Below are 22,500 nucleotides of genomic sequence, written 5' to 3'. Positions count from 1 at the left end.
TCACACCACCAACATGACGAGAACTACGTGCTTTATAGTCTATAGCTCTCTTAGAAATGAAGGCACACCTTTAATAAAGGGTACCTTAATGTAATGTCAACCCAATCTGTCCTTACACCCGTACACAGTGTCAATGTCACCAGGTCACAACATCAAACGTATCCTCGCTCCCCTCCTACCCACATCTCATTATCAGTGTCTCACACACACACACACACACACACACACACACACACACACACACACACACACACACCTATTTACCTACCCACATCTTCCCCTATGAGTTTGTCCATGTCTCTCTGCTCTCCTGTCAGTCAAACCAGCGGAGCTCAGAATGTTGGTCTTTGATGTCCCCAGAGTTCTATTTCTGATCCCATCATGACACAGTGGATTAATCATGTGGTATTAATAATTCCGTCTGTTAGCTGGCGGCATCGATACAAAACATATCCCTGAAAAACTCTATGGACTTTTTTTTCTCTCCGGCTGTCTGAATGTGATGGTACTATTTTGGTGCACGAGACGCAGACAGAGACATATGGAGAGAATGAACTTGAATAACAATCACTTTGTCACTGATTTGTCGACAATTCTCTTCGTTCTTCCAGGGGGAACTTGGTGAAAAGGGACACAAGGTAAATGCTTTTCCAATTCAGTCATGTGATGGAGCAAAGCCCGAACCAAGGTCATTCATGTTTTGAACATTGAACTATTCTTATTTATTGAAATATCTAACTAGAATGACTCCTGCACACTGTACTGTATATTAGCAAATTAAACGTATCCTATTGACATTGTTGTGTTTTTAGGGTGAGCCAGGTATTGGCCACAGAGGTCCTGTGGGACAGGCTGGTCCACCTGGAACTAAGGTAGACTCCCACACCATCACTTAGCTCTGCCTTCTACTTGGTCTAAATCTATTTAGCTTTAACTGGCTTCAATTGACAATTTTGTCACCTGAGGGCCTGATTGTTGCTATGGAGATACAATAGCCGAGAGGAAACACTGAACTTCAGTAGCTGCTGGAGAAATACCAACACGGTCCTTATCTGTCTCCTATTAGCTATCCCCCTCTCTCTGGGATTGTCTCTTTCTTTTTCTATTTGTTTATCAATTGTTGTTAACTTCCATTTACAAAGCAAAAACAGTAGAACATATGGAATTAATAACTGCAAGGGAATTATCATTGTAGTTATATCAGTGTAGTAATTAGAGCAATGCAAAAAAATGACAATACCTTTCTACCTTTGTCCCCCTGACTCTCTTTCTCTCCTGTCTGTCTGTCTGTCTCTCTCTCTATCTCTGTCTCATTATCTCCTGTCTGTCTGCCTATCTGTCTCTCTCTATCTCTGTCTCATTCTCTCTTTCTGTCTGTCTGCCTATCTGTCTCTCTCTTTCTCTGTCTCATTCTCTCTTTCTGTCTGTGTCTGCCTATCTGTCTCTCTCTGTCTCATTCTCTCTTTCTGTCTGTGTCTGCCTGTCTGTCTCTCTCTATCTCTGTCTCATTCTCTCTTTCTGTCTGTCTGCCTATCTGTCTCTCTCTATCTCTGTATTATTCTCTCTTTCTGTCTGTGTCTGCCTGTCTGTCTCTCTCTATCTCTGTCTCATTCTCTCTTTCTGTCTGTGTCTGCCTGTCTGTCTCATTCTCTCTTTCTGTCTGTCTGTCTGCCTATCTGTCTCTCTCTATCTCTGTCTCATTCTCTCTTTCTGTCTGTCTGCCTATCTGTCTCTCTCTCTATCTGTCTCATTCTCTCTTTCTGTCTGTGTCTGCCTGTCTGTCTCTCTCCCTCTGTCTCATTCTCTCTTTCTGTCTGTCTGCCTGTCTGTCTCTCTCTCTCTGTCTCATTCTCTCTTTCTGTCTGTCTGCCTATCTCTCTATCTCTGTCTCATTCTCTCTTTCTGTCTGTGTCTGCCTATCTGTCTCTATCTCTGTCTCTATCTCTGTCTCATTCTCTCTTTCTGTCTGTGTCTGCCTGCCTGTCTCTCTCTATCTCTGTCTCATTCTCTCTTTCTATATGTGTCTGCATGTCTGTCCTTCTCCCTCTGTCAGGGTGAGCCTGGTGAACTGGGGCCTTCTGGTGCTCAGGGTATCCAGGGTATCCGTGGTAATCCCGGTATTTCAGGTTCTCAGGGCTTGAGGGGCCAACCAGGAGACCCAGGAGAGGCGGGGAGAGAGGTGAGGAGCTCCCCGACCATCCCTTCAACCTGGGGCAAGGAGTTTGTCCTGATTACTGGAAGGCTTTGTACTCTAGTTATAAGAAACCCAACACCTTGTACTGTAGTTTTAAGAAACCCAACACCTTGTACTGTACTTTTAATAAACCCAACACCTTGTACTGTAGTTTTAATAAACCCAACACCTTATACTGTAGTTTTAAGAAACCCAACACCTTATACTGTAGTTTTAATAAACCCAACAACTTGTACTGTAGTTTTAATAAACCCTACACCTTGTACTGTATCTATAAGTAACTCAACACCGTGTACTGTAGTTTTAATAAACCCAACACCTTGTACTGTACTTTTAATAAACCCAACACCTTGTACTGTAGTTTTAATAAACCCAACACCTTATACTGTACTTTTAATAAACCCAACACCTTGTACTGTAGTTTTAAGAAACTCCTGGCCTTGTAGTTTTAGTCTATTTCCTGGTCAGATCACGTAGTCCAAAAAATGTTGCAGACAAATTTATATCAAATTCACCAATAGCCAGAAACCCAGAACAAAGATAAATGTTTTCAAAGAGCAAAAATTCTGCCTACTAAGTAGGAAGATAATTGTGATAAAGTATGATGTGTACTGTTTTTGTTCATCTGTAGGGAGACAGGGGTAGAAGGGGTAAGAATGGATCACCTGGGACTCCAGGAGCTAAAGGGACACCAGGAATAGAGGTATGGTGAAATATAACTTGCCCTAGTCATTGTTTGCCTTCCTATGGTTATCATGTAACATAATGGATGCTTTCTGTTTCCCAAAGGGTCCACCTGGTCTACCTGGGACGAAAGGAGAAAAGGTAAGACAATAGCATGTTTGGTGGTGGTGTTGTTGTTGTCATTGTCATGTGGTATATGAGGAGATAATAACATTAGCACTCACTTCGTGTTGTTCCCAACAGGGCGACAGTATCCCAGGGGAACCAGGGGCCAGGGGTGTGGTCGGGATCACAGGTCGCAGGGTGAGACGGAACAATGGACTTAATTACCTCAGAGAGATGGACTTAATTACCTCAGAGAGATGGACTTAATTACCTCAGAGAGATGGACTTAATTACCTCAGAGAGATGGACTTAATTACCTCAGAGAGATGGACTTAATGATCGCAGAGAGATGGACTTAACCTCAGAGAGAGATCCTAGGCAGCATTGTAAAATATGGAAAAGCTGCTCGTCACAACAGGATGGCATAATATGCACACATTTACACTGAACATAAATATAAAAAGAGCATGTAAAGTGTTGGTCCCATGTTTCATGAGCTGAAATAAAAGATCCCAGAAATGATTTTTTTTCTCTCAAATTTGGTGCACAAATTTGTTTACATCCCTGTTAGTCAGCATTTATCCTTTGCCAAGATAATCCATCCACCTGACAGGTGTAGCATATCAAGAAGCTGATTAAACATTATCATTACACAGGTGCACCTTGTGCTGGGACAGTAAAAGGCCACTCTAAAATGTGCGGTTTTGTCACACACAATGCCACAGATGACTCAGGTTTTGAGGAGTGTGCAATTGGCATGCTGACTGTAGGATTGTCCACAAGAGCTGTTGCCAGATAATAACATTTCTCTACCATAAGCCACCTCCAACATCGTTTTAGAGAATTTGTCAGTACGCCCAACCGGCCTCACAACCGCAGACCACCTGTATGGCGTTGTGAACAGGGTGCCCCATGGTGGCAGTGGGGTTATGGTATGTTATGGTATGGGCAGACATTTTATCTATAGCAATTTGAATGCACAGAGATACCCTGATGAGATGCCGAGGCCCATTGTCGTGCCATTCATCCGTCACCATCACCTTATGTTTCAGCATGATAATGCACAGCCCCATGTTGCATGGATCTGTACACAATTCCTAGAAGCTGAAAATGTCCCAGTTCTTCCATGGCCTGCATACTCACCAGACATGTCACCCATTGAGCATGTTTGGGATGCTCTGGATAAATGTGTACGACAGCGTGTTCCAGTTCCCACCAACATCCAGCAACTTCGCAAAGCCATTGAAAAGCGGGACAACATTTTACAGGCCACAATCAGCAGCCTGATCAACTCTATGCGAAGGAGATGTGTTGCGCTGTATGAGGCAAATGGTCACACCAGATACTGACTGGTTTTGTGATACACACTCCTACTTATTAGTTTTTTAAATGTATCTGTGACCAACAGATACATATCTGTATTCCCGGTCATGTGAAATCCATAGATTAGGGCCTAATGAATTGATTTAAATTGACTGATACCAATTGACCTCATATGAAGTGTAACTCAGTAAAATCTTTGACATTTTAGCATGCATTTAGCATTTTAGCATTATCTTTTTTTTTGTTCAGTGTAATATTTGTGATGTGTTTTGTTTGTGACAGGGTGAAAAGGGCATTGCAGGAGTCTTAGGAGCCCCAGGACATACTGTGAGTTGACATCATCACCTTTCATGACATGGACAGTCCAGAGGAGGCTGGTGGGAGGAGATATAGAAGGACGTGCTCATTGTCATGTCTGGAATGGAATAAATGTAACGCAGTCCAACGTGGTTTCCATGTGTTTGATGTGTTTGATACTGTTCCATTGATTCCATTCCAGACATTACAATGATCCTGTTCTCCTATAGCTCCTCCCACCAGCCTCCTCTGGTACAGTCATGCAGTTACGGACATTTGTTTCATAGCTACCTTTACCTTTGACCTCTTTTACTTAGGGTCCAAAGGGCTTCCCGGGCAGCAAAGGAGCAAAGGTAGGTTGACGGTTACTTCTCTGATGACATGATCATTTTGGTGGACTATATTTTACAAATGTATGCGATTGAGTGGGTCTTACTAAATACTTTGATATTTTAGATTTTCATCCCCTCATACGTCCACTCAGGTTCTCCAGATACTCTAGATATTTTTACTTCAGAGACCGTTTTAAAGATGGTTTTGACAGCCCGGTGTTTCAGCGTTCAGTCAAATTCTCTGCTCGTTCTATTGAAGTGTCATCACTCTAGTCACTTCTGTCTCTTCAAACCCTCTATAGAACCTTCTTTTTGAAACATGTTTCAACGCTCACCATGTGGCCAGTCTATTTCAATTAACTTCAGTCCATTTTGTTATGTATATAGGGATGTGGACAATGAAAATTAAGAGTCAATGTTTTTATGTAACTACCTGATACAGCCATATGGTATATAGTTTGTGTTTTCTACACACAGACTACAAATGAATAGTGTCTCATAAGCCCATACAGGCCGGGCACCATTTGGTGTATGACACTAAAATACAAATATTGTCAATCAATCAATCAATCAATTATTGTATGAATGTTATAAGCCATTGATTCCTTTCATAAAACATATTTTCACAGGGCGACAGAGGTTTAGCAGGAATACAAGGAGAAAGGGTAAGCCAAACATGACATAAGTACTACACAAACAGTATTTTGTATATGATTAATTCACATATGATGTACGTTCTTTATGTTTAGGGAAGCCCCCTCCAAATCCAGGGACCGAGAGGCTACAAGGGCTTAAAAGGAGAAGGGGTGAGAAACAAGTCCCCTAAAACAAGTCCCCTAAAACAAGTCCCCTAAAACAAGTCCCCCACAATGTATTTTGAATTCTAGTTTTATTTCCAGAGCAATTCTCATTAAACAAATGTTATTTTAGAGAGACAGATTTTGCATTTTCACTTTGTGTGTTTTCCCTTTTAAGACGCTGTTTATCTGTTTTTGTTTGTTTGGTTGTTTGTTTTAGGGAGAGCGAGGCTCCCCAGGTTTCGATGGAGATAAAGGAGAGAAGGGCGAGGATGGGCCCCCGGGGTTCAAGGTGCTTCCTAATGCTTGATGACAGAACATTTTATGTGGAAAAAGAGAAAAAGAAAGATTGTTAAAAGATGTAATGAAAGAGAGACAAACAACAACAGAAAGAGAAAATACATTTTCCAAAACATGGCAGCCAAAGAACATAGTGTTCTCACATTCAGCTTTTTGTTTGTTCCCCATCTGAAGGGCCTCAAAGGAGAGGCAGGGGCCAAAGGAGCCATGGGGCTGTTTGGGGTCCGTGGATCAGTGGGCCAAAAGGTCAGCAGGAAATACAGCATGTATCTATCTACAGGCTACATGGAACCACTGTTATCAGATCTATGCTGCTATGTGTATGCTCACTGTTGTTCTGTGCCTCCAGGGAGATACTGGTGAGCCTGGAGTCAATGGAGAAGTGGTGGGTATTTATCTAACACACTTTAACAGTTTAATATATAAACAGTATCTGTATAACTGTATATATACTATGGTGGCTTGGTATGAGGTCAAAAACAGGCTTTGTTGATTGGCTTGTTGTTGTCACAGGGTCGTAACGGGGACGATGGATTGGACGGAGCCACAGGAGCCAAAGGAGACATGGGACTCCAGGGACAGAAGGGAGATCAGGTGAGGAGAGTGTGGCATAGAGCATAGAATTTAGAGTCTAGACAAATAGAACCTGTCATCTGTGATTCATTATACAGTAATTTTTTTCCGTTCTGGTATTCTATTCCTAGGGTGACAGAGGTGAACCTGGCTTACCAGGGGATACTGGGCAGACAGGTGTGAAGGTCAGGGCTTGATCCTAATGCATTAGGCATGTTAATGAGATGGTAATGCAATGATCAAAGGTAACTCTTGGTGTCGGTTGTGGTTGTTGCACAGGGATTCCGAGGCCTACCTGGACGCATAGGAAGCACTGGGCTAGATGGAGAAAAGGTGAGTTGCCTGCTGTGGGATTCAATACAATGGAAGTATCGTCAGTACCACTGACCTGCAAAAGTAAAGGTTTACAGTAGTGCCAACTAGCTGCCACACGCTGCATACAATTTAGCATACGGTTCAATTGTCTGATCTAGTAGGCCACTGTCAGACTATGGTCAATGGTTGCACAGTTTCAGACACAGTTTCAGTGAAAATGTAAGTATTTCATCGTTGTTTGACACAGGGAGAGATGGGTATTCCTGGAACCCCAGGACATCCAGGGCTCAATGGACTCACAGGACGGAAGGTAGACACACACACACACACACACACACACACACACACACACACACACACACACACACACACACACACACACACACACACACCACTCTCCGAGGGTGCCTCATGGGGTTGGGATATGCAAGAAAATACATTTCCATTTCACACGTATAATACACACTTGTGAAGTAGGACAAATATAAGCACCCGCCTAATTATTTATTTATTATTTATAGACACAAATCAAAATCATTGTCACTAATCTTCTGAAAAGTGTTGATTGTGATGTGTAGGGTGAAAAAGGGGACGGGGGTATCAATGGAGTAGAGGGAGCACCAGGACTAAAAGGAGAGAAGGTTGGTTCAAATCACATGTAAAAACACTATTGAAATGATGACTATTAATAGTCTATGTACTACAGAGGAATGTGGAAATATTCATGTAGTTGTTGAAGCGTTATGTTTTTCTTCCATCATGCACCATTCATGTTGTCCCTGTCTTGTGCAGGGTGCCACTGGTTTCCCAGGGTTCCCTGGGTTTAAGGGGTCAGCAGGGACACCAGGCAGTGATGGAGCGGAGGGGCGACCAGGACGTAATGGGTCCAAGGGAGAGACAGGAATCAAGGTAGATTGAGGTTGCCCTCCAGTCAAGGTTATTATACTGAAAACTGAAAAATTTGAAAAGCTTTATAGTAAATTGAAATAAAAACAAAAAACATTTGAAAAACTATACTGAAACTATCATCTTTGCCAGCAAAACTAACTAAAATAACTCAACTTTAGGCAAAAATCTCATTTCAAATGGGGTTTTCAAGCTTCTTTCTTTCTGTCTGTGTCTTTCTTTCTGTCTTTCTGTCTTTCTTTCTTTCTTTCTGTCTTTCTGTCTTTCTGTCTTTCTTTCTTTCTTTCTTTCTTTCTTTCTTTCTTTCTTTCCAACCACAGCCCACCAACCCCAAAACATAGTTTAACCCAGTCAGAGTGCACCTTAAAAAATCCACTTTTCACAAAAATAAAAAAAGAACCACACATTGTGATGATTAGATAAAACAAGCCTGATTCTGTCAGGCACATTGTGATGATTAGATAAAACAAGCCTGATTCTGTCAGGCACATTGTGATGATTAGATAAAACAGCCTGATTCTGTCAGGCACATTGTGATGATTAGATAAAACAAGCCTGATTCTGTCAGGCACATTGTGATGATTAGATAAAACAAGCCTGATTCTGTCAGGCACATTGTGATGATTAGATAAAACAAGCCTGATTCTGTCAGGCACATTGTGATGATTAGATAAAACAAGCCTGATTCTGTCAGGCACATTGTGATGATTAGATAAAACAAGCCTGATTCTGTCAGGCACATTGTGATGATTAGATAAAACAGCCTGATTCTGTCAGGCACATTGTGATGATTAGATAAAACAGCCTGATTCTGTCAGGCACATTGTGATGATTAGATAAAACAAGCCTGATTCTGTCAGGCACATTGTGATGATTAGATAAAACAAGCCTGATTCTGTCAGGCACATTGTGATGATTAGATAAAACAAGCCTGATTCTGTCAGGCACATTGTGATGATTAGATAAAACAAGCCTGATTCTGTCAGGCACATTGTGATGATTAGATAAAACAAGCCTGATTCTGTCAGGCACATTGTGATGATTAGATAAAACAAGCCTGATTCTGTCAGGCACATTGTGATGATTAGATAAAACAGCCTGATTCTGTCAGGCACATTGTGATGATTAGATAAAACAAGCCTGATTCTGTCAGGCACATTGTGATGATTAGATAAAACAAGCCTGATTCTGTCAGGCACATTGTGATGATTAGATAAAACAAGCCTGATTCTGTCAGGCACATTGTGATGATTAGATAAAACAAGCCTGATTCTGTCAGGCACATTGTGATGATTAGATAAAACAAGCCTGATTCTGTCAGGCACATTGTGATGATTAGATAAAACAAGCCTGATTCTGTCAGGCACATTGTGATGATTAGATAAAACAGCCTGATTCTGTCAGGCACATTGTGATGATTAGATAAAACAAGCCTGATTCTGTCAGGCACATTGTGATGATTAGATAAAACAAGCCTGATTCTGTCAGGCACATTGTGATGATTAGATAAAACAAGCCTGATTCTGTCAGGCACATTGTGATGATTAGATAAAACAAGCCTGATTCTGTCAGGCACATTGTGATGATTAGATAAAACAAGCCTGATTCTGTCAGGCACATTGTGATGATTAGATAAAACAAGCCTGATTCTGTCAGGCACATTGTGATGATTAGATAAAACAAGCCTGATTCTGTCAGGCACATTGTGATGATTAGATAAAACAGCCTGATTCTGTCAGGCACATTGTGATGATTAGATAAAACAAGCCTGATTCTGTCAGGCACATTGTGATGATTAGATAAAACAGCCTGATTCTGTCAGGCACATTGTGATGATTAGATAAAACAAGCCTGATTCTGTCAGGCACATTGTGATGATTAGATAAAACAAGCCTGATTCTGTCAGGCACATTGTGATGATTAGATAAAACAAGCCTGATTCTGTCAGGCACATTGTGATGATTAGATAAAACAAGCCTGATTCTGTCAGGCACATTGTGATGATTAGATAAAACAAGCCTGATTCTGTCAGGCACATTGTGATGATTAGATAAAACAAGCCTGATTCTGTCAGGCACATTGTGATGATTAGATAAAACAAGCCTGATTCTGTCAGGCACATTGTGATGATTAGATAAAACAAGCCTGATTCTGTCAGGCACATTGTGATGATTAGATAAAACAGCCTGATTCTGTCAGGCACATTGTGATGATTAGATAAAACAAGCCTGATTCTGTCAGGCACATTGTGATGATTAGATAAAACAAGCCTGATTCTGTCAGGCACATTGTGATGATTAGATAAAACAAGCCTGATTCTGTCAGGCACATTGTGATGATTAGATAAAACAAGCCTGATTCTGTCAGGCACATTGTGATGATTAGATAAAACAAGCCTGATTCTGTCAGGCACATTGTGATGATTAGATAAAACAAGCCTGATTCTGTCAGGCACATTGTGATGATTAGATAAAACAGCCTGATTCTGTCAGGCACATTGTGATGATTAGATAAAACAAGCCTGATTCTGTCAGGCACATTGTGATGATTAGATAAAACAGCCTGATTCTGTCAGGCACATTGTGATGATTAGATAAAACAAGCCTGATTCTGTCAGGCACATTGTGATGATTAGATAAAACAAGCCTGATTCTGTCAGGCACATTGTGATGATTAGATAAAACAAGCCTGATTCTGTCAGGCACATTGTGATGATTAGATAAAACAAGCCTGATTCTGTCAGGCACATTGTGATGATTAGATAAAACAAGCCTGATTCTGTCAGGCACATTGTGATGATTAGATAAAACAAGCCTGATTCTGTCAGGCACATTGTGATGATTAGATAAAACAAGCCTGATTCTGTCAGGCACATTGTGATGATTAGATAAAACAAGCCTGATTCTGTCAGGCACATTGTGATGATTAGATAAAACAGCCTGATTCTGTCAGGCACATTGTGATGATTAGATAAAACAAGCCTGATTCTGTCAGGCACATTGTGATGATTAGATAAAACAAGCCTGATTCTGTCAGGCACATTGTGATGATTAGATAAAACAAGCCTGATTCTGTCAGGCACATTGTGATGATTAGATAAAACAGCCTGATTCTGTCAGGCACATTGTGATGATTAGATAAAACAAGCCTGATTCTGTCAGGCACATTGTGATGATTAGATAAAACAGCCTGATTCTGTCAGGCACATTGTGATGATTAGATAAAACAAGCCTGATTCTGTCAGGCACATTGTGATGATTAGATAAAACAAGCCTGATTCTGTCAGGCACATTGTGATGATTAGATAAAACAGCCTGATTCTGTCAGGCACATTGTGATGATTAGATAAAACAGCCTGATTCTGTCAGGCACATTGTGATGATTAGATAAAACAAGCCTGATTCTGTCAGGCACATTGTGATGATTAGATAAAACAAGCCTGATTCTGTCAGGCACATTGTGATGATTAGATAAAACAAGCCTGATTCTGTCAGGCACATTGTGATGATTAGATAAAACAAGCCTGATTCTGTCAGGCACATTGTGATGATTAGATAAAACAAGCCTGATTCTGTCAGGCACATTGTGATGATTAGATAAAACAAGCCTGATTCTGTCAGGCACATTGTGATGATTAGATAAAACAAGCCTGATTCTGTCAGGCACATTGTGATGATTAGATAAAACAAGCCTGATTCTGTCAGGCACATTGTGATGATTAGATAAAACAAGCCTGATTCTGTCAGGCACATTGTGATGATTAGATAAAACAAGCCTGATTCTGTCAGGCACATTGTGATGATTAGATAAAACAAGCCTGATTCTGTCAGGCACATTGTGATGATTAGATAAAACAAGCCTGATTCTGTCAGGCACATTGTGATGATTAGATAAAACAAGCCTGATTCTGTCAGGCACATTGTGATGATTAGATAAAACAAGCCTGATTCTGTCAGGCACATTGTGATGATTAGATAAAACAAGCCTGATTCTGTCAGGCACATTGTGATGATTAGATAAAACAAGCCTGATTCTGTCAGGCACATTGTGATGATTAGATAAAACAAGCCTGATTCTGTCAGGCACATTGTGATGATTAGATAAAACAAGCCTGATTCTGTCAGGCACATTGTGATGATTAGATAAAACAGCCTGATTCTGTCAGGCACATTGTGATGATTAGATAAAACAGCCTGATTCTGTCAGGCACATTGTGATGATTAGATAAAACAAGCCTGATTCTGTCAGGCACATTGTGATGATTAGATAAAACAGCCTGATTCTGTCAGGCACATTGTGATGATTAGATAAAACAAGCCTGATTCTGTCAGGCACATTGTGATGATTAGATAAAACAGCCTGATTCTGTCAGGCACATTGTGATGATTAGATAAAACAAGCCTGATTCTGTCAGGCACATTGTGATGATTAGATAAAACAAGCCTGATTCTGTCAGGCACATTGTGATGATTAGATAAAACAAGCCTGATTCTGTCAGGCACATTGTGATGATTAGATAAAACAAGCCTGATTCTGTCAGGCACATTGTGATGATTAGATAAAACAAGCCTGATTCTGTCAGGCACATTGTGATGATTAGATAAAACAAGCCTGATTCTGTCAGGCACATTGTGATGATTAGATAAAACAAGCCTGATTCTGTCAGGCACATTGTGATGATTAGATAAAACAGCCTGATTCTGTCAGGCACATTGTGATGATTAGATAAAACAAGCCTGATTCTGTCAGGCACATTGTGATGATTAGATAAAACAAGCCTGATTCTGTCAGGCACATTGTGATGATTAGATAAAACAAGCCTGATTCTGTCAGGCACATTGTGATGATTAGATAAAACAAGCCTGATTCTGTCAGGCACATTGTGATGATTAGATAAAACAAGCCTGATTCTGTCAGGCACATTGTGATGATTAGATAAAACAAGCCTGATTCTGTCAGGCACATTGTGATGATTAGATAAAACAAGCCTGATTCTGTCAGGCACATTGTGATGATTAGATAAAACAAGCCTGATTCTGTCAGGCACATTGTGATGATTAGATAAAACAGCCTGATTCTGTCAGGCACATTGTGATGATTAGATAAAACAAGCCTGATTCTGTCAGGCACATTGTGATGATTAGATAAAACAGCCTGATTCTGTCAGGCACATTGTGATGATTAGATAAAACAGCCTGATTCTGTCAGGCACATTGTGATGATTAGATAAAACAGCCTGATTCTGTCAGGCACATTGTGATGATTAGATAAAACAGCCTGATTCTGTCAGGCACATTGTGATGATTAGATAAAACAGCCTGATTCTGTCAGGCACATTGTGATGATTAGATAAAACAGCCTGATTCTGTCAGGCACATTGTGATGATTAGATAAAACAAGCCTGATTCTGTCAGGCACATTGTGATGATTAGATAAAACAAGCCTGATTCTGTCAGGCACATTGTGATGATTAGATAAAACAAGCCTGATTCTGTCAGGCACATTGTGATGATTAGATAAAACAAGCCTGATTCTGTCAGGCACATTGTGATGATTAGATAAAACAAGCCTGATTCTGTCAGGCACATTGTGATGATTAGATAAAACAAGCCTGATTCTGTCAGGCACATTGTGATGATTAGATAAAACAAGCCTGATTCTGTCAGGCACATTGTGATGATTAGATAAAACAAGCCTGATTCTGTCAGGCACATTGTGATGATTAGATAAAACAAGCCTGATTCTGTCAGGCACATTGTGATGATTAGATAAAACAGCCTGATTCTGTCAGGCACATTGTGATGATTAGATAAAACAGCCTGATTCTGTCAGGCACATTGTGATGATTAGATAAAACAAGCCTGATTCTGTCAGGCACATTGTGATGATTAGATAAAACAAGCCTGATTCTGTCAGGCACATTGTGATGATTAGATAAAACAAGCCTGATTCTGTCAGGCACATTGTGATGATTAGATAAAACAAGCCTGATTCTGTCAGGCACATTGTGATGATTAGATAAAACAAGCCTGATTCTGTCAGGCACATTGTGATGATTAGATAAAACAAGCCTGATTCTGTCAGGCACATTGTGATGATTAGATAAAACAAGCCTGATTCTGTCAGGCACATTGTGATGATTAGATAAAACAAGCCTGATTCTGTCAGGCACATTGTGATGATTAGATAAAACCGCCTGATTCTGTCAGGCACATTGTGATGATTAGATAAAACAGCCTGATTCTGTCAGGCACATTGTGATGATTAGATAAAACAAGCCTGATTCTGTCAGGCACATTGTGATGATTAGATAAAACAAGCCTGATTCTGTCAGGCACATTGTGATGATTAGATAAAACAAGCCTGATTCTGTCAGGCACATTGTGATGATTAGATAAAACAAGCCTGATTCTGTCAGGCACATTGTGATGATTAGATAAAACAAGCCTGATTCTGTCAGGCACATTGTGATGATTAGATAAAACAGCCTGATTCTGTCAGGCACATTGTGATGATTAGATAAAACAGCCTGATTCTGTCAGGCACATTGTGATGATTAGATAAAACAAGCCTGATTCTGTCAGGCACATTGTGATGATTAGATAAAACAAGCCTGATTCTGTCAGGCACATTGTGATGATTAGATAAAACAAGCCTGATTCTGTCAGGCACATTGTGATGATTAGATAAAACAGCCTGATTCTGTCAGGCACATTGTGATGATTAGATAAAACAAGCCTGATTCTGTCAGGCACATTGTGATGATTAGATAAAACAAGCCTGATTCTGTCAGGCACATTGTGATGATTAGATAAAACAGCCTGATTCTGTCAGGCACATTGTGATGATTAGATAAAACAAGCCTGATTCTGTCAGGCACATTGTGATGATTAGATAAAACAAGCCTGATTCTGTCAGGCACATTGTGATGATTAGATAAAACAAGCCTGATTCTGTCAGGCACATTGTGATGATTAGATAAAACAGCCTGATTCTGTCAGGCACATTGTGATGATTAGATAAAACAAGCCTGATTCTGTCAGGCACATTGTGATGATTAGATAAAACAGCCTGATTCTGTCAGGCACATTGTGATGATTAGATAAAACAAGCCTGATTCTGTCAGGCACATTGTGATGATTAGATAAAACAAGCCTGATTCTGTCAGGCACATTGTGATGATTAGATAAAACAGCCTGATTCTGTCAGGCACATTGTGATGATTAGATAAAACAGCCTGATTCTGTCAGGCACATTGTGATGATTAGATAAAACAAGCCTGATTCTGTCAGGCACATTGTCCACCTAGCAGAATGCCTGTCAGATATGTAGATAGACAGGCAGTAGACAACATGCCTATGTATAGCAACGCATAGGAAGGAATAGAATAGAAGCATAATTAAGACACAGAAATGGGTCTATTTTCGGATGCGGCGGGAACGCTAACCAAACCTATATGCTAATGATCCTTTCAGCCACAATTAGCAGCCTCTTGATGTTAATAGGAGAGAAGGGATGGAAAGGATGTAATGACGTTCCTATGGGACGTTTTATCACAAAACATCTGGACATGTTTGATATTTATAGGATAACTAGAGGGGCAAGGTAAGCCTAATGATCAGGTTGAGCTTTATTTAGGCAACTACGTAGTAGGGAAGTACGTAATAAGGAGGTACGTAGTTTTTTATTTTACCTTTCTTTAACTAGGCAAGTCAGTTAAGAACAAATTCTTATTTTCAATGACGGCCTAGGAACAGTGGGTTAACTGCCTGTTCAGGGGCTGAATGACAGATTTGTACCTTGTCAGCTCGGGGATTTGAACTTCCGATTTAACCTTCCGGTTACTAGTCCAACGCTATAACCACTAGGATACCCTGCCGCCCCAAGTAGGGAAGTATGTTATAAGGAAATACGTAGTTGGGAAGTACGTGTTGCCTGTGTGGTGCCTGTGTGTGTGTGTGTGTGTGTGTGTGTGTGTGTGTGTGTGTGTGTGTGTGTGTGTGTGTGTGTGTGTGTGTGTGTGTGACTATTTATGTGTGTGTGTCTATCTTTGTGTGTGTCTATCTGTGTGCCTGCCTGTTTGTGCACGTGCCTGTGAGAGCACATGTGCGTGGGCTCACTACCACGCGCAGCACCTGTGTGAGTAAGAGCGTTCTCCATTTTGCTGTGTTGTTGTCCCAGGGAGAGAGGGGCAGGAGAGGCAGAGGGAAGCCTTGTCAGACAGGACCACCTGGAAGTCCGGGACAAAGAGGAGGCAGTGTAAGCTACTTCATAGACCAGACACATAACACTCACACACATGTTGTTGTTCATGTATCAATACCTAATGGGAGTTACTGTCACTAGGCTGGGTGACAGTAATAATTGCTGTGATAATAATCACTGTGTCTTTTCCAGGGAGAGCTGGGAAACGAGGGACTAAAGGGACAGAAAGGGGAACCCGGACTCTCTGTAAATACATCTTACTTATTCCCACACACACGTTTCACACTTGCCTGGCCTAAGACATATTTGTATTGACAGACAGCTTGGTTGAAGACAAGGTCTAAGCAGCACTCTGCTCTCTCTGTTTTCAGGCCGAGGAGGTGAAGGATCTGGTCAACCAAGAGGTTGTGAACCAGTGCGGTGAGTGTTTCTGTGTTTAGCTGTGTGTGTGCATGTGTGTCGGTTCTACATTCCAAAACTCCCACTGCTGCGGCATGGCACCCCTGTGTGTTCTGCCATCTGGTGTGCCCTCTCTGTGGAATGGCCCGTTGAGAGAGGGGACACCGTGACCGACCGGAGTCATTCACAAACACCAGACTCATAAACCATCATGCCACCCACCAGAACCCATAGGGCCCTACAACCACAGGGCCAAACGCATCTTTAGTTTACACCTCCACAACTTTGAGGAGAAAGGCATTGTTGCCTTATCCGTAGTGAACATCATTAAAGTAGAGAATTCGTTTTATGTCAACATATCATATAAAATTTCCTCCATTAGTTTCCAGGCGGTGTGAAATTGTCAATTGAATCCAGTAAAAGCCTGTTTAAGGCTCATGTTTATTCAATGGTAGGGAACACTGACTATTCTGTCTGTGGTTGTTGCAGGGATGGACGAGAAGTTTGTGGTGAAGTCCAAGGACCCGGATGCTGAGAGCATGTTGTTTGAGAGGAAACCGGACGAGCCTGTATCCATGTTCACTCGCAGCCTACCTGAGGATGAGATGGGAGAGGAAGAAGAGGACAATAAAAGACTTGTAAAGGAGCTGGTAGGATCAACCACTCCTCCCCCCGTCCACTTGCGAGAGGAGGGGACCCCAGGTGATGACAACCTTACCGGTAAGTCAAAGTTAGAGGTTTGTGCCGTATCTGGTGTGGCGGTCCAAGTTCCTGACCACATTTATGCCCCTGGTCCCGATGCGATGCTGCTTTCCATTCCTGTACAGCATAGCCACACTTTTTTACACAGAAGAAAACCTAAACGTCTCTTGTCTGTCACGAATGTTGAATAAAGTTATATTTAAACTTTGGGATTGGTTCTTATTCGGGTCGAGATTCCAGACAAATATCCACAGAGACGTATCGTTCATCCCCCACCTATTTGAGTAACTAACAAATAAAAAGCTGTTGTTTTTTCCTTCATGTAAACACTGCCCTTGTCCCTAAGTGAGACCCTCGCTTAGACCAATCTAATATCCTATCCATCTTTTTACTAACCTCCAGAGTTGACCCCAACCCTGAAGCTAGACTCTCCATTCTGAGTGCTTTATTACTGTGAGTAGAAAAAGACGAGGACAAAGACAGAGGGAAAGAGAGAGAGAGAGAGAGAGGCAGAAAAAAAGCAATCAAAACACAGTGTTATCGCGGGTCATTATCCTAGCCAGCCCTAGGCTAGCCAGCCCTAGGCTACTGGGCTTCTCATCCCATTTGAATCCCTATTTCAGGTTCCATTGAACCAAAGAGATCGGAAATAATCAAAGGCTCACATTGCCCCTGTCAATGTCAATGTGTCCATTGTTAAGTGTAATCCGGCGCCCGGGATCGTGACATCTAGCATATGACCTGAGTTCCAAAATATTTCATCTTTTCAAATGCTCTGAGCATTTGATTGAACTTGCCTGGTGTGCCAGATGGGCGGGGTTTTCACTCTTGGGAGTATTACATTGATTCCATTACACCAGACCTGATTTGCCTGATAAAAAAAGTTAAATAAGAATATAATACAAACTCCATAATCTCCCCGTAAATGCAGTGTATTTTACATGCAAAATGTATCAGTCACAGACAAACATCCGACTTGGAGATTCGTAGACATTTCCATCTTTCATCATCCTTTCCTCCATGTCTCCCTGTTCATCCTCCAGTATGAACCTATAGAGAGTCAGTACAACAGACCAAGTCAGTCGGACAGACTTAAGAGGGTCAGTGCCGAGTCTGCAGACCACGGCTGTATTCCAAATGGCACTCCATTCCCTGTATAGTGTAATACTTTTGACCAGGGCCAATAGAGTTGACATTTATCAAGGGCCCTGTGTGTTGATTAGAGGAGTGGGACGCAGCAGACCCCACTTAGTAATAAATAGTTGAATCTGCCTTTCTGTAAGCTAATGACTTCTCTCTTCAGACTCTGGAGCCAACAGGGGAGCGGATTGGGGACTGAGGCACAGGAGAAGAAGGGTTCCAGGAGTCGGGCCACGCTCATCAGGTGAATGAATGGAACTTGTTTTCCTGTCCATCTCTCTCTTTTCTCTCTCCGTCTTTCTCTTCCTCTTGTTCCCGCTTCTTCCTCTCCTCTTCTCATTTTGATTCTGTATTTGTTCTCTTGCACTCTCTTGCTTTCAATCCCTCCCTCCCTCTTTCTCTCTCTCTTTTTCTCCCCCCCTCTCTCTCTTCCTCTCTCTCTCTACCCCCCTCCCCTATCTTTCTATCTCTCTCCCCCTTTCTCTCTCTCTCGATCTCTCTCTCTCTTCATTTTTGTCTCTCTGTCTCTCAATTTTTTTTCTCTCTCTCTGTCTCTCCCTCTCTCTCTTATATTAGTTTGTAATGAGGAGGGAGTGTATGGGGCACAATGCGGGATGGGAAAGATAAGAGTGTGTGTGTGTTGTTGTGCGCTAGAATTTATGAATGAATGTGCAACCCACATTGAAAGGCAAAACTATTAAAAACCATTATTCACTTAATTAATGGATGATCTAACAATGACTCATACGCTTGATATCACAGCACAATGGACATTATTTCTTTGGTTTCCACAAAGGATTTTAATTCACTGATTATTATATTCCTAATTCTATGTGTTTTTGAACGTGTTCACTCTTGTCAAACATGCCTCAGAAAAGTTTTTCTTAATTATCTGTTACTTAACTCCTATAATTTAGTGATTAGCCTGGTCCCAGATCTGTTTGTGCTGTCTAGCTCCTACAGTCACCGTCATGTTTGGCACAAACAGATCTGTGACCAGGTTATATTATCTCTACTTTTGCTTTAGACTTGACCCCTGACCCCTGCCTGCTGCCCATGTCAGAGGGGGGATGTTGGGAGCATGTCCTGCTGTGGTACTACCACCCCCACTCCGGGGAGTGCCGGCCGTTTGTCTACGGGGGTTGTGAGGGCAACCACAACCGCTTCGACACCAAACAAGAATGTCAGAGGTGGTGTAGGAAAGAGAGGAGAGGTAGGGAACTACTTGGTGCCGGTAGTAGTCTCCAGGTTAGAGTTGACAAGGAGGAATCCCTCAGTTTACAGGGGACATCTGGGGGGAGGTGAACCAACAGCCGGAGGGTTACTGGCTTCAATATCCCATGTCCTGTCTAGCGCCTTTGTGCCCTTGAGCATGGCACATAACCCCTAATTGCTCCAGAGGCAGGTTGGGTACTGTGACAGAAAACAATAAGGACGTTTCAGTCCAAATGGACCAATAAAGCAAATATTTTATTCTATTGGAATAACTACAGAAGATTTGGGAAGCAGAGGAGAGGTCGGGAACCGCTAGGGATGACTAGGGAATGACAAGAGGAGATTTGGGAAATATTGATCAGAAATACAGTGTAGACATTGTTAATGTTGTAAATGACTATTGTAGATGGAAATGACTGATTTTTAATGGAATATATACACAAGGGTACAGAGGCCCATTATCAGCAACCATCACTCCTGTGTTCCAATGGCACGTTGTGTTAGCTAATCCAAGTGTATCATTTTAAAAGGCTAATTGATCATTAGAAAACCCTTTTGCAATTATGTTAGCATAGCTGAAAACTGTGGTTCTGATTAAAGAAGCAATAAAACTGACCTTCTTTAGTCTAGTTGAGTATCTGGAGCATCAGCATTTGTGAGTTCGATTACATGCTCAAAATGGCCAGAAACAAAGCACTTTCTTCTGAAACTCGTCAGTCTATTCTTGATCTGAGAAATGAAGGCTCTTCCATGCGAGAAATTGCCAAGAAACTGAAGATTTCGTACAACGCTGTGTACTACTCGCTTCATAGAACAGCCCAAACTGGCTCTAACCAGAATAGAAAAAGTGGGAGGCCCCGTGCACAACTGAGCAAGAGGACAAGTACATTCAAGTGTCTAGTTTGAGAAACAGACTCCTCACAAGTCCGCAGCTTCATTAAATGGTACCCGCAAAACACCAGTCTCAACGTCAACAGTGAAGAGGCGACTCTGGGATGCTGGTCTTCTAGGCAGAGTTGCAAAGAAAAAGCCATATCTCAGACTGGCCAATAAAAATAAAAGATCAAGAAGGGCAAAAGAACACAGACACTGGACAGAGGAACTCTGCCTAGAAAGCCAGCATCCCAGAGTCGCCTCTTCACTGCTGACGTTGAGACTGGTGTTTTGCGGGTACTATTTTCTTATGGCTGCAGGGGCAGTATTGAGTAGCTTGGATGAAAGGTGCCCAGAGTAAACGACCTGCTCCTCAGTCCCAGTTGCTAATATATGCATATTATTATTATCATTGGATAGAAAACACTCTGAAGTTTCTAAAACTGTTTGAATGATGTCTGTGAGTATAACAGAACTCATATGGCAGGCAAAAACCTGAGAAGAAATCCAAACAGGAAGTGGAAAATCTGAGGTTGGTAGATTTTCAACCCAGCCCCTATTGAATACACAGTGGGATATGGATAAAGTTGCACTTCCTAGGGCTTCCACTAGATGTCAACCGTCTTTAGAAACTTGAATGAGGCTTCCACTGTGTTGTGGAGCCGGATGGGAGCTCCTTGAGTACATGGTCTGGCAGAGAGCCAGGTCCTGGTCATGCGCATTTCACATGATAGCGACCTGCGTTCCATGGCTTCTCTACAGACATAGGAATATAGGAGTATTTAACAACATTTATAATGAGTATTTCTGTAAATTGATGTGGCTCTCTGCAATATCACCGGATGTTTTTGGAACTACTGAACATAACGCACCAATGTATACTGAGATTTTTTTATATAAATATGAACTTTATCAAACAAAACATACATGTATTGTGTAACATGAAGATCATCAAAGGTTAGTGATTCATTTTATCTCTATTTGTGCTTTTTGTGGCTCCTCTCTTTGGCTGGAAAAATGGCTGAATTATTCTGTGAGTTGGTGGTGACCTAACATAATCGTTTGTGGTGCTTTCGCTGTAAAGCCTATTTGAAATCGGACACTGTGGTGGGATTAACAACAAGATTACCTTTAAAACGGTATAAGATACATGTATGTTTGAGGAATTTTAATTATGAGATTTCTGTTGTTTTGAATTTGGCGCCCTGCACTTTCACTGGCTGTTGTCATATCGACCCCGTTAACGGGATTGCAGCCCTAAGAAGTTTTAATGAAGCTGCCAGTTGAGGACTTGTCTTTTTAATGGTTATGTACATATGTTCTAAATATGTCCATTGTGACAACTAGCATGTCCGTTGACAACTACCAACAGTACATTTCCTAAAAGAAAATGCAGCACTTGAATGCACCATCAATCAGGGCCAAGGTTGGTATTCAGGAATAGAAGGGGTCAAAGATGGAAGGAACCAATCAGACTAGCCGGAGCTGGCACTAGAAAAGAGAGAGGTGATCTAGACAGCCATTGTGAATCTTGGGATAAACATGGGCAAACACATTATTTGAAGTGCACTTGATTTAGCTTGCCGTTTGACAATTGTATTTGACGTCAGTCTGGCACACACAAATGCAATCTCAAAGGAGGGGCAGTACGCTATTGTTGCATTACATAACACATTCATTGTTTCTTCACAGGTCTTGAGCCTAGAAGGTGAGAGGGAGCCACCAATCAAGACAATTATTTTTTTTGTAAATGCCACAGTGTAAAATGTTCAAATTTTTGTGCAGATCTGGATTTTTTTCATATTTAAAGTAAACTAATGATTTTCCACACTTGAGAGAAATGCCCATATAGAGCAGAGCTGCATGGGTTTCATATATTTGCAAAATCAGTCAAAATGCTTTATCTGTGCCTGTTTGAGCTTGCCTGGCTTAATTACCCAATAGAAAAGTCCCAAAACTGCAAAACCCTGCCCATCTGGGACTCCAGGCAGTCTTTTAAGGTAACGCTCAAATTATTTTTCAAGTATTTGAACCCAGGTCTAATACAGCTATTGTATTTTCTATGGACTATGCCAATTACAGTTGACTCACCATGTGAATGTTATGAATGTGTTCTTTCATGTTTTAATCAAAAGGTAGC

The 22,500-nt window shown here is 41.4% G+C and overlaps 1 protein-coding gene across 1 annotated transcript in view; it reads left to right on the top strand.

Annotated features, from left to right (window-relative positions):
* LOC139393125 (collagen alpha-1(VII) chain-like) overlaps positions 1 to 22,445 on the top strand; it is a 109,026-nt gene extending 86,581 nt beyond the window's left edge. Inside the window, exons 87-112 of the mRNA XM_071141492.1 lie at positions 612 to 638; positions 813 to 872; positions 2,054 to 2,179; positions 2,826 to 2,897; positions 2,984 to 3,019; positions 3,122 to 3,181; positions 4,589 to 4,633; positions 4,921 to 4,956; positions 5,565 to 5,600; positions 5,685 to 5,741; positions 5,953 to 6,024; positions 6,207 to 6,278; positions 6,382 to 6,417; positions 6,546 to 6,626; positions 6,737 to 6,790; positions 6,885 to 6,938; positions 7,168 to 7,230; positions 7,499 to 7,561; positions 7,713 to 7,829; positions 16,008 to 16,085; positions 16,224 to 16,277; positions 16,403 to 16,451; positions 16,920 to 17,150; positions 18,436 to 18,516; positions 19,300 to 19,485; positions 22,053 to 22,445. Coding sequence (XP_070997593.1) covers positions 612 to 638; positions 813 to 872; positions 2,054 to 2,179; positions 2,826 to 2,897; positions 2,984 to 3,019; positions 3,122 to 3,181; positions 4,589 to 4,633; positions 4,921 to 4,956; positions 5,565 to 5,600; positions 5,685 to 5,741; positions 5,953 to 6,024; positions 6,207 to 6,278; positions 6,382 to 6,417; positions 6,546 to 6,626; positions 6,737 to 6,790; positions 6,885 to 6,938; positions 7,168 to 7,230; positions 7,499 to 7,561; positions 7,713 to 7,829; positions 16,008 to 16,085; positions 16,224 to 16,277; positions 16,403 to 16,451; positions 16,920 to 17,150; positions 18,436 to 18,516; positions 19,300 to 19,485; positions 22,053 to 22,072 — 1,866 coding nt within the window. The 3' untranslated portion in view covers positions 22,073 to 22,445. The remainder of the gene's footprint in view (positions 1 to 611; positions 639 to 812; positions 873 to 2,053; positions 2,180 to 2,825; positions 2,898 to 2,983; positions 3,020 to 3,121; positions 3,182 to 4,588; positions 4,634 to 4,920; positions 4,957 to 5,564; positions 5,601 to 5,684; positions 5,742 to 5,952; positions 6,025 to 6,206; positions 6,279 to 6,381; positions 6,418 to 6,545; positions 6,627 to 6,736; positions 6,791 to 6,884; positions 6,939 to 7,167; positions 7,231 to 7,498; positions 7,562 to 7,712; positions 7,830 to 16,007; positions 16,086 to 16,223; positions 16,278 to 16,402; positions 16,452 to 16,919; positions 17,151 to 18,435; positions 18,517 to 19,299; positions 19,486 to 22,052) is intronic.
* Positions 22,446 to 22,500: the final 55 nt, after the last annotated feature.

This window comes from Oncorhynchus clarkii, chromosome 33 (genome assembly GCF_045791955.1).
Source record: "Oncorhynchus clarkii lewisi isolate Uvic-CL-2024 chromosome 33, UVic_Ocla_1.0, whole genome shotgun sequence".
Taxonomy (NCBI): Eukaryota; Metazoa; Chordata; class Actinopteri; order Salmoniformes; family Salmonidae; genus Oncorhynchus; species Oncorhynchus clarkii.
The sequence above is the reverse complement of the archived record's forward strand: the minus strand, read 5'-3'. Positions and strand labels throughout refer to the sequence as shown.